At 43.2% G+C, this 12500-nt stretch overlaps 2 protein-coding genes across 2 annotated transcripts in view; one reads left to right on the forward strand and one right to left on the reverse strand.

Moving 5' to 3' along the window:
* LOC139534524 (tumor necrosis factor ligand superfamily member 12-like) overlaps positions 1–10328 on the forward strand; it is a 14427-nt gene extending 4099 nt beyond the window's left edge. Inside the window, exons 3-6 of the mRNA XM_071333718.1 lie at positions 6605–6661; positions 6778–6801; positions 7026–7156; positions 8102–10328. Of these exons, the coding sequence (XP_071189819.1) occupies positions 6605–6661; positions 6778–6801; positions 7026–7156; positions 8102–8368 (479 nt within the window). The 3' untranslated portion in view covers positions 8369–10328. The remainder of the gene's footprint in view (positions 1–6604; positions 6662–6777; positions 6802–7025; positions 7157–8101) is intronic.
* Positions 10329–11113: 785 nt separating this feature from the next.
* The window catches only part of LOC139534523 (chromodomain-helicase-DNA-binding protein 3-like), a 31795-nt gene continuing 30408 nt past the window's right edge, over positions 11114–12500 (reverse strand). The window contains exon 39 of the mRNA XM_071333717.1: positions 11114–12500. This exon is cut by the window's right edge and continues 1853 nt beyond it. The gene's annotated coding sequence lies outside the window, so the exon portion shown is untranslated.

Below are 12500 nucleotides of genomic sequence, written 5' to 3' on the forward strand. Positions count from 1 at the left end.
ATCCTTTGAAAGGCTGTTCCTGGCTCACATCAGCACCATCATCCCAGACACCATGGGCCTACTCCAATTCCCATACTGTCCCAATAGATCCACAGATGACGCAATCTCTATTGCACTCCACACTGCCCTTTCCCACCTGAACAAGAGGAACACCTGTGTGAGAATGCTGTTCATTGACTACAGCTCAGCATTCAACACCATGGTGCCCTACAAGCTCATCACTAAGGTAAGGAACCTTGGACTGAACACCTCCATCTGCAACTCGATCCTGGACTTCCTGACGGGTCGCCCCCAGGTGGTGAGGCTAAGCAACAACACATCCGCCACACTGACCCTCAACACCGGGGCCCCTCAGGGTTGAGTGCTTAGTTTCCTCCAGTACCCCCTGTTCACTTACGACTGCGTGACCGCGCAAGACTCCAACAGCATCATTAAGTTTGCCAACGACATGATGGTGGTAGGCCTGATCAACGACAAGACAGCCTATAGGGAGGCGGTCAGAGACCTGGCAGTGTGGTGCCAGGACAACAACCTCTCGCTTAACATCAGCAAGACGAAGGAGCTGATCGTGGACTACAAGAAAAAGAGGGCTGAGCATCCCCCCATTCACTGTATTGGAGCGGGTCGAGAGCTTCAATTTCCTCGGTGTCCACATCACTAAGGATCTATCATGGTCCAAACACACAACACAGTCGTGAAGAGGGGACGACAACACCTCTTCCCCCTCAGGAGGCTGAAAAGATTTGTCTTGGGTCCTCAGATCCTCAAAAAGTTCTACAGCTGCACCATTGAGAGCATATTGACTGGCTGCATCACAGCTTGGTATGGCAACTGCTTGGCATCCAACCACAAGGCGCTACAGAGGATAGTCCAGTACATCACTGGGGCCGAGCTCCTTGCTATCCAGGACCTCTATACCAGGCGGTGTCAGAGGAAGGCCCTAAATATTATAAGACTCCAGCCACCCAAGTCATAGACTTCTCTCTGCTACCGCAAGGCAAGTGGCACCGATGCACCAAGTCTGGAACCAACAGGACCCTGAACAAGTTCTACCCCCAAGTCATAAGACTGCTAAATAGTTAGTTAAATAGTTAATATCTCTCTGCATTGTTGGGAAGGTGCCTGAAAGTAAGTAGTTCACTGTTAGACTACACCTGTTATTTACAAAGCATGTGACTAATAAAATGTGATTTGGTAACATTTGATTTGAGACTAGGCAGTGCACACGTCATCTCTGTGCATCTGGAAATAATTCTGAGGATGGACAATAGTAAACTTGGGTTGAAAATCACTAGGAGGAGCCCGCTCAAGACTCAAGAGTTGATGCATGTTCAATTCAGAAGCAAGATGTACATGACAAAAGGCATCAGTAAACATGTAAATGATGGATCTCTATGGCAAGACGCGTCATTCACCCAAGATTTGTCATTATCAGGCCAGTGGTGTCTGAGATATCTCGTGTGACTAATGTACTTACAGTTGATTACTATAGCACCCAGCTTGGGCCAGTCAATTTAGTAAAGGGCCGATCTCTATGGCAAAATTGGGCCGGTAGTTTCTGAAATATCATGTGGGTTAGCTAGACTCATATCCCTGGGCATGTGTGCCAAATTCTATCACTCTGAGTCAAACGGATCAAGAGATATCAACATGTGCACGTTATGGTGCCACTGTGAGGTCGATATGTTCTTGCATCTGTTGAGTCTTGACCAGACCACGCCCGCGTGAATGTTTATTAGTCAATGTTGTTTTCGGCATTAGTCTGGAAAGTGTTGCGTTGAGAGACCTTTGTTCATTTTGCAAGAAGACAAAAGTAGCCTAGTAGTAGCCTTGTGCAGGAATATATGATGACACTCTTATTCAAAACAAAAAAGCTGGCAGCGAAATATAATAGAAAAATGTGATAATTTGCTGTTAGTGAGAAGAGTAAAAATCCTCACCTTTTCTGACTGTGATGGTTTCATATTTGCGAAATAGTACTGAATAGAACTGATATGCAGCCAGGACACTTCAATTGTAAATAACCTCAATAAGAAACAATGTTGTTGCTTTGATCACATCAGAAGATATCCTCCTCACAATCTTCAAAATACAACAGCCACAGGACAACTTTGTTTGGACGTCGTAAAGGATCATTTGGCGAAACTGAAGAGATATAGCTAGCTAGCTAACATCCTCCTTTTCCACGTGAAAAAAAATGTGGACAGAGACTTGCTAGCTACAGCAACTAGCTAGCTGAGATTTTCTACAAGAAATCTGCTTCCTGAAAAAAAAAAGCTTCTCCCAAGTGAGTGTGATACCTACTCCCATTTTCTGCTGCACTGCTGCTTGGATTCCACCTGGCGATCTGTTCTCCGTCTGCCCTGGCCTGTCTCCTCCTGTCTGGTACAGGTACCCTCGCCACACTCCCCCCTCTCTCCCGAGCTTTCTCTCGCCTCCAGCACACACGCACTGTTGGGGCGAGTGACTCTGAACTTACAATGGCTAGCCCCAAGTCATCATTTTTTTTCTTGTGCTTTATGCTATTTGCCTCATGACTCCTGCGTGCTTTGTTGACTATGAACTTGCTTGTTACTCAACCGTGGGACAGACAATGTTTGTTCCCACATTCGGGACTCTGACTCTGTATTGGTTACACGGACTCTTGGCCTCCCATCTTATTCTAACCAGCTCTGGCTTGCTTTGTATTCCTGTTACCTGATGAAATTGCTATACAATATGATCTTGTTGCCATCTAATGCACATTCAAATGTCATAAATCAACACCGCAGAGCTGTCCCTGTCCTCTGCCGTGCCCTGATTGTATTACTGTTGATGATATCTGGAAATGTGCATGTACACCCTGGCCCATCTACTGTTGCTAGCCCCAATTCTGACTAGTGCTCTGATATCTGCTTCACTGATTTCTGCTCTCGTAAAAGCCTGGGTTTTCTGCACGTTAACACCAGAAGCTTATTACCTAAAATGCATCAATTGAAAGTGTGTGTTCACAGCTCCAATCCAGATGTGTTGGTCATTACTGAGACGTGGTTAAGAAAGAGTGTTTTGAACACTGATGTTAACCTTTCTGGATATAACCTTTTTCAGCAAGACAGATCTTCCAAAGGTGGGGGAGTGGCAATCTTTACCAAGGAACACCTTCAGTGCTCGGTTGTTTCCACCAAGTCTGTCCCCAAACAATTTGATTTGCTGGTTTTAAGCATTAAACTTTCAAATAGCTCTTTGTTGACTGTTGCTGGATGTTATCGTCCACCATCAGCACCGGCCTGTACCCTACCTGCCCTAAGCTCTCTTCTGGCCCCTTACACTAAGTCTGAATTTGTCCTGCTAGGTGACTTAAACTGGGACATGCTTAAACCACCTGACCAAGTCCTAAAGCAATGGGATTCCCTACATCTTTCTCAGATTATTACCAATCCCACAAGGTATGACTCCAAACACCCAGAAAAGGCTACTCTCCTTGATGTTATCATCACAAACTATTCTGATAGGTATCAGTCTGGTGTTTTCTGTAAATACCTTAGTGATCACTGTTTTACAGCCTGTGTTCGTAATGGCCACTCAGTGAAACGACCTGTCCTGATTTGTCATAGACGCTTGCTAAAAAACTTGAATGAGCAAAACTTCCTTCATGACCTGGCCTGAGTAAATTGGTATAGAATCAGCTTGATCCCCTCTGTTGAAGATGCTTGGACCTTCTTTTTTAAATATGTTCAGTGGTATTGTTACAAACACACCCCCATAAAGAAAATGAGAATTATAAACAGGTTCAGCCCCTGGTTCGACTGTGATCTGGCAGAGTTACTCCACCTCAAGAATTCCATTTGGCGAAAGGCTCGCCACACGCATACTCAGGCTGACTGGCTCTCGTTCAGGCAAATGAGAAATAAGTGCACTCAGGCTATCCGGAAGACCAAAGTTAGTTACTTTAAGGAGCAGTTCTCTCTCTGTGGGTCAAACCCCAAGAAGTTCTGGATAACGGTTAAAGACCTGGAGAATAAACCCTCTTCCTCACAGCTGCCCATGCCCCTTAATGTTGAGGATGTGGTTGGAGCACATGGCTGAGCTCTTTAATCACCACTTCATTAAGTCAGGATTCCTATTTGACTCAGCCATGCCTCCTTGCCCGTCCAACATTTCCTCATCTCCTAGCCCTTCTAATGCAACTAGCCCAGATGCTCCTCCCTCTTTTCCCCTGCCCCGCTACAGGCGGTCACTGAGTCCGAGGAGCTCCTTAAACTTGACGCCAAAAAACCATCTGGGTCAGATGGTTTAGACCCTTTCTTCTTTAAGGTTGCTGCCCCTATCATTGCCAAATCTATCTCTGACCCTTTTAACCCGTCTCTCCTCTCTGGGAAGGTTTCTATTGCTTGGAAGGCAGCCATGGTGCGTCCTTTATTTAAAGGGGGTGATCAAGCTGATCCTAAATGTTCTAGGATCAATTTCTATTTTGCCCTGTTCATCAAAGTGTTGGAAAAACTCAATAATCAACTGACTGGCTTTCTTGATGTCTATAGTATTCTCTTTGGTATGCAATCTGGTTAACGCTCAGGTTATGGATGTGTCACTGCAACCTTAAAGGTCCTAAATGATGTCACCATTGCCCTTGATTCTGAGCAAATGTTATGCTGCTATTTGTATTGACTTGGCCAATGCTTTTGATACAGTAGACCATTCCATTCTTGTGGGCCGGCGAAGGAGTATTGGTGTCTCTAAGGGGTCTTTGGCCTGGTTTGCTAACTACCTCTCTCAAAGAGTGCAGTGTATAAAGTCAGAACATCTGCTGTCTCAGCCACTGCTTGTCACCAAGGGAGTACCCCAAGGCTCGATCCTAGGCCCCACACTCTTCTCAATTTACATCAACAACATAGCTCAGGCAGTAGGAATCTCACTCATCCATTTATATGCAGATGATACAGTCTTATACTCAGCTGGCCCCTCCCTGGATTTTGTGTTAAACATTCTATAACAAAGCTTTCTTAGTGTCCAACAAGCTTTCTCTGCCCTAACCTTGTTTTGAACACCTCCAAATCAAAGGTAATGTGGTTTGGTAAGAAGAATGCCCCTCTCCCCACAGGTGTGATTACTACCTCTGTGGATTTAGAGCTTGAGGTAGTCACCTCATACAAGTACTTGAGAGTATGGCTAGACGATACACTGTCCTTCTCTCAGCACATATCAAAGCTGCAGGCTGAAGTTAAATCTAGACTTGGTTTCCTCTATCGTAATCGCTCCTCTTTCACCCCAGCTGCCAAACTAACCCTGATTCAGATGACCATCCTACCCATGCTAGATTACGGAGACGTAATTTATAGATCGGCAGGTAAGGCTGCTCTCGAGCGGATAGATGTTCTTTACCATTTGGCCATGAGATTTGCCACCAATGCTCCTTATAGGACACATCACTGCACTCTATACTCCTCTGTAAACCGGTCATCTGTGTTTACACGTCGCAAGACCCACTGGTTGATGCTTATTTATAAAACCCTCTTAGGCCTCACTCCCCCCTATCTGAGATACCTACTGCAGTCCTCATTCCACATACAACACCCGTTCTGCCAGTTACATTCTGTTAAAGGTCCCCAAAGCATACACATCCCTGGGTCCCTCGTCTTTTCAGTTCGCTGCAGCTAGCGACTGGAAAGAGCTGCAAATAACACTCCAAATGATGAATGGCCTCTATTCCCCACATTACAGTTAAATGTGAACTGCATAATCAAAAAATGGTATCGCTTGAGGCTCACCCACAGAAAATGCTATGGGGTCACCCACCTGCTAGTAATTTCAGCAAGGGCACAATTTTCCTAAGCTAAGCGGCCCCCCAGGGTTCAATGTTTGCCACTCTTTTTCCCCCACAACATATCCTACAGTGAACTGATCCTGCAGTGAATATATACTGTGTGTGTGTAGCCAGTATCAAGGCCTGGAATCACTCCCTGCAGGCCTGATACTGGAGCTAAAACAAACCTCTGGTGAACAACGAGGCCTGTCTCACCCCCCCTCTCTCCGTCTCTCCCCCAGTTTTCGAGATGGATTTTATTTATTGTATTTATTTGAACGGTGGCCATGGCTGTTGCTCTTGCCTGTTTTTCCTGACAGGGCCTTCACAGCTCATTTGGGTCATAGAACAGCCAAAGGCCTCTCTCCCTCTCTCTTTTGCTCTATCTTACCCCCCTCTCTTTATCTCTCTTTCCCTAACTGTCTTCTGTCTCTCACATTCTCTTTTGCTTTCTCTCTCTCCCTCTATCTATCCCTATCCTCCCGTTCTCCTATTCTCTCTTAATTGACTATGTTTCAGTTGACTGGACCCAGCTGGCACAGAAAGTAGAGAGAGACAGACAAAGTAGGCTAAAAGACAGGAAGTAAAAAAAGACTGATATCCTAGCAGAGTAGAGCAGAGCCGGAGTAGAGGAGAAAGGAAATCCTTCTCCATCTGTTAGAGCCGTTTGAGTGTTCAGGTGGTGGATAAACAACCACAAATGAATACATTATGGTTTCTACGACACACACCACAGCTGTGACAAATGAAGGAAAACAAAAACCCCTCTGAATTTTTCTCGTCTGTCATATTAACTCATTCGTTCTTCCTTCTTCCCTTTGCAAGAGGGAACTGGGAAAGGGAAGAATGGACATGGAAAGAAAGTGGCTTCTCAGTTTGAGAGTAAGTGACTTGGCAGATCTTCATAGTGTTATAATGTAGCATCTGTTGAAGTGGTTTGGATTGGATAACAGCTCTAAAATCCCAATTCCCCTTTTCCCTCTCTCTCTTTCCACCAGTAACCAAAGAGTCTGTTCAGAAAGGTAAGCTTTATAAACGTGGATGATGACATTTATGATGGAAAAGTCTTCTGGATTTCTGGAATTGGTTTCGTAAGATCTCTGTCCCCGATGAGTGTTACAAACTGTAAAAAATCATCCCTACACACACAAACCTACAGTATAAAGAGAAAATAATATGTTGTTATATTTACGCGTGCACCGGTTACTCCCTCTCGGTGCTTTAAATGTGTGTGTCTGTGTTTCAGTGGGAGAGGACGGCTTGATAAAAGGATGGACGGACTCCGAGCACTTGAATATGAGCAAGGCGGTGAAGTACAACGCAGACAGAGGCATCTTCACAGTGGAGAAAACGGGAGTCTACTTCCTGTACTGTCAGGTGAGCCTCTGGGAGTTGTAGTCCTGTGTCCACCTGGACGGAACTACACCTACACAGGCTTAATCAAACGCTGATTTTTTTATTTTTTATTTCACCTTAATTTAACCAGGTAGGCTAGTTGAGAACAAGTTCTAATTTACAACTGCGACCTGGCCAAGATAAAGCATAGCAGTGTGAACAGACAACAACACAGAGTTACACATGGAGTAAACAATAAACAAGTAAATAACACAGTAGGAACAAAAAAATGAGTCTATATGCATTGTGTGCAAAAGGCATGAGGAGGTAGGCAATAAATAGGCCATAGGAGCGAATAATTACAATTTAGCAGATTAACACTGGAGTGATAAATCATCAGATGATCATGTGCAAGTAGAGATACTGGTGTGCAAAAGAGCAGAAAAGTAAATAAATAAAAACAGTAAGGGGATGAGGTAGGTAAATTGGGTGGGCTGTTTACAGATGGACTATGTACCGCTGCAGCGATCGGTTAGTTGCTCAGATAGCAGATGTTTAAAGTTGGTGAGGGAAATAAAAGTCTCCAAAAGTCTCCAACTTTTGCAATTCGTTCCAGTCACAGGCAGCAGAGAACTGGAAGGAAAGGCGGCCAAATGTGGTGTTGGCTTTTGGGATGATCAGTGAGATATACCTGCTGGAGCGCGTGCTACGGGTGGGTGTTGTTATCGTGACCAGTGAACTGAGATAAGGCGGAGCTTTACCTAGCATGGACTTATAGATGACCTGGAGTCAGTGGGTCTGGCGACGAATATGTAGCGAGGGCCAGCCGACTAGAGCATACAGGTCGCAGTGGTGGGTGGTATAAGGTGTTTTAGTAACAAAACGGATGGCACTATGATAAACTGCATCTAGTTTGCTGAGTAATTGACCCCTGTTGGTCTGCTCTCTGCTTCTTCTTCCTTCATTTTCTCCATCTCTATCTCACAGGTGTTGTTCAATGAGAACCAGTCTCAGCTGGTGAAGCTGGACGTGGCGGTGGTGAGGGGGAGCCAGCGGCTTCAGAGGTTACAGTGCATGGAGGGCTATGGGACTACGCCTGCAGCCGGATCACACCAGTTCCACTTCCTCAAACCCTGCCAGGTGTCCGGCCTGCTGCGGCTGGAGAAGGGGGTGGAGCTAAAAGCAATCACAGGCCCCGCTTTCAACCTCCACATCACGGGAAAGCATTACTTCGGTCTCTTTAAGGTCAACTGAGCTACCGGAGAGGATGGACATTTTAAAAGGAAGGAGGAGAAACCTGTTTTAAAGGAAGTGTTTTGTCTTACTCCGACCTGTATCAAAGAGACACACCAATGTGATATTTCTGGAATCGTTTTCATTGTGAAATCTGGACCAACGATCTGAATCGTTGGAATAACTATGAATCATGTTACCTACAGACACTCTGTATGACACCTTTTCAAAGACAGAAACTATAAGGAAGACTTAAAGTGAAACTATATTGTGCACTTCTAGACTCTCCAAGAGTATCTACCCCTGCTTCTTTGAAGATTTAAAACTAATGGAATATTCTCTGGATCAGTTGATGGATCTCTTTTGGAGCACAACACATCCACCTGACTCTTCTTTCACCATGACTTGGCCTGACGACAGCAGGTGCACCTCTCTGAGGAGCTAAGCTGGTGGACTACTGAATGAGAAGGATTTTGGATAATGAGCTCTACAACTCTTGTCTCTTTTCCATTGTAATCCTAGCTTAGGTTATTTCAGTAGCTTGGAGAGAATATAAGCAGCCCCCCCCCCCCCCTTCAGAACAGCCTCAGTTTGTCAGGGCATGAACTATACAATTTGTCGAAAGTGTTCCACATGGATTTTGGCCCATGTTGACTCCAATGCTTCCCACAGTTGTGTCAAGTTGGCTGGATGTCGTTTGGGTGGTGGACCGTTCTTGATACACATAAGACTGTGTTGAGCGTGAAAAACCCAGAAGCGTTTCAGTTCTTGGCACCTACTACCATACCCTGTTCAAAGGCACGTAAATCTATTGTCTTGCCCGTTCACCCTCTGCATGGCGCACATACACAATTCATGTCTCAATTGTCTCAAAGCTTAAAAATCCTTCTTTAACCTGTCTCCTACCCTTCACCCCTTCATCTACACTGGTTGAAGTGGATTTAACAAGTGACATCAATAAGAGTAGGGATCATAGCTTTTTTTATGTCATGGAAGGAGCAGGTGTTCTTAATGTTTTGTACACTCAGTGTATATCATCTTACCAGAAGTATGCATCTCAACCTGTTAACATTATAGGCCTATCATATATAATTTTCGGATGCAAATATTGTTCTGTTCACATTCAACTAAACAGCGATGCGCACCTCGGCTCAAGCCTAAAAAAAAATTCAAAAGTCCATTATAGTGCACTGCGCTATGAGACGCATTGGATTGAACCCTGACCTGTATGTGAAAATAAGGGTCAACCTGTGGAGATATTTCATGGTGGAAATAGAAAGGATTTTGTATATTGTATTCACAATACTTGTACTCATTCCAAAGCGCTCTTACGTGCCATTTGCAGCAGTATGTTTTGAACACAGACATTACAAACAAAGTATTTCTATCAGGTGGTTTGGTTTAATGTTTTACCACTCCTACTCTGGTTTATAAGTAGTATGTGGGAGACCACATTGGTTTCTGCTCAGCAAGTTCCACACGTGCACGCATGCACACACACACACAGCAAAAGTTAAGTTATTCTGGTTTCCAGCTCTAAACGTCATTTCTCATCATTAGATCAAAAGTGTAAAATGTGGTAATGTATACATAGTTCTTGTTTGATTTCCTAATCCTTCTCCGCTTCCCTTTTGTGTTTACCCCCTTTGCACACACACACACACACACACACACACACACAGCTTTTCAACTCTCACTTCCTGATTGCGATCTTGAACCAAATAGCTGAATGCTTTTGATGAAAAACATGCCGGGCACTTCCCTCCCCAATTCCTTTTATTTGAAATGTCAAAGTTTATTGCCACTTTAAAAAGCCTTATTTTGCACAAAGAGGCCTTTCGCTGAGAAGTGTAACTAGTAGGGCAAGGTTGAAGAACCAGTGAGGGGATATTGTGTGTATACATGTTTGCGAAATTATGTCTGCAACGCTGGTTGTTGTTCTAAACTCACTTCCTATAAAAATGTTAACCTTTAAAACCTTTTTCCGTTTAAATATCTCCTTGTGTTCGCTTTTGACTCAGACCAGGGATTACTACTGTACAGAGACAGGATCTTAATTTGAGCCAGTTTGCTACAGCAGGAAAAAAAATCCTGAAGCAACAGGAAATGTAACTATTATGTGGATTATAATTAAAATACATTTTTTGTAGGGTTTGATACATTTTTCGGAAGGAAAAATCAAGTCTGAAATTTCAAAGTGGAAATTACAAACTTCAAAAGCCTTTTTAAACCTCAAATACACCACAAGTTTTAAATGTCCTGAAATGCAGGAAAAAACTCCTGCAACAGGGCGATCAAATTAAAATCCAACATATGTACTATGATACAGTATGACACAAAACAAATAAATCATCTTCTTGTCATCTTCTAACCCCATTCTTCGCCGGCTTCCCTCGATGACATCACTGTGTTGCTGAATAGAACGCGTTGAATCCTGCTCTATTCTAGTTCTTTAATCATGACTCACACACTACTGTGTACTCAGTCGTCACCACCTGTGATTCATAGATCTGTAGCTTTTCAAGGTCTCGACTCAGTGCAACACAGTGCAGACAGACTGGGATGACCTCATGTGGGGGCTGGAGGAGAGGACTCAGTCACAACTGATCTGCGTCACGTTATATCCTGTAGCGTCCCTATGCTCCCTATCCTATTGTAGTATCCTGTAGCACGGTATAGTATCCTATAGTAGATTTTTACCCATGATCACTGAATCAGCGTGTGTGTGTGTTTTCCTTACTGCTGCTATTCCAGCATCCATTCACATTTATTTTTATTTTGAAATGTGTTTATTTTTATTACAAACAAAACCCCAAATAAAAGACAAAGAGATGCATTATTATTGTGGCATCATTGCCACTCATCGTTTCATCGATCGGCATCACAACAACGTACACAGTAACGCAAGATATCAAGAAATGAAAAACAAAACAGAATCTGGAAAAAAAAGAAAGAAAAAGCAAGAAAATGAGAAAAGAAGTGCTTGATTTGACAGTATACAGTATACATTCTAGTGACGGGGTTGCAAAACACTTCTTGCGAAACGTAATCAGTGAAATGTTGTTTAGACTCTTCAACTTGGAACACCACTGTGGAGTATCCAGGGTGCTAGCTAAATAAATTAAATGTTTCTACTTTAATTATTTGAAATAAGTCCAGGGAACTAACTAAAAGTAGACTATTTCAACTAGCATATATAGAGTTTACATCTCCTGATCTATTCAGGTTTAACACACTTAATTCAGACATAACTTTCTTTACAGTTATTTCAGCTATGTTATGTTTAAGGCGTATTTGTGGATACAGTATATAAAATTGACTCGATTCAACTGACAGCCTCTGAGTTTCCAGAGAATAATGAATTAATGTACTTTAACTGTTAAGATAGTACACGGTTTCATTTTGTCTTAACGCATTTAGGGTTACATATGTAATCTATTATAAAGGTTATTTGCAAGCCCCAAATCTAGAATGTCATTTTTTTGTTGTATTATATCAATTTACGAAGTTCAAAGGTCAACCTCTGTTTGCTTTCTGTTCTGACTATAAGATGTCAGATGCAGCATAAGAAGTGCACCAAATCATAAGATTTTATCGTTTTCTCAATTTCTCATTTGGTAAAAGCTCTTTTTTCAATAGTAACAGCAAAGACAACAGCAACGTCGACGACAACAATAATAATCATAGTCGTAGTAAGTTAACAAGAGTAAAAACACAAGAGAACACGAATGAGCCAAGTTTAAATATGCAAAGAATATCACAGAATTCGTAGAAAGAAGTAGAAACTCGAAAAAACAAACAAGGAAGAAAGGATTGATCGAGAGGAAGATGAAGAAGAAGGGAAAAGTGGGATAGAAGCCATAGGAAGGGAGGTCAGAGAGAGCAAGGGGAGAGGAGGACTGTAGTTGAGGGTAGTCAAGAAGCTTTATAACACTGTATGACTTGCCTATGAAAGGTTATGACCATTCACAGGGGTACTGAAACTATCCATTTGATTGCTGTGAGTGAGACCTATCCTGAACCAGCACCGGAACCTCCCATCCCAATAAAAAAACAAAATATGCACCCTGGTCTGTAAGAACATCCACTGGCATAGGGGCTATACGCTATACCTCACTCAGTCAAGTTGGAGTTGAACTGACTGACTGTTCAG

Source organism: Salvelinus alpinus, chromosome 11 (assembly GCF_045679555.1).
Source record: "Salvelinus alpinus chromosome 11, SLU_Salpinus.1, whole genome shotgun sequence".
Classification (NCBI taxonomy): domain Eukaryota; kingdom Metazoa; phylum Chordata; class Actinopteri; order Salmoniformes; family Salmonidae; genus Salvelinus; species Salvelinus alpinus.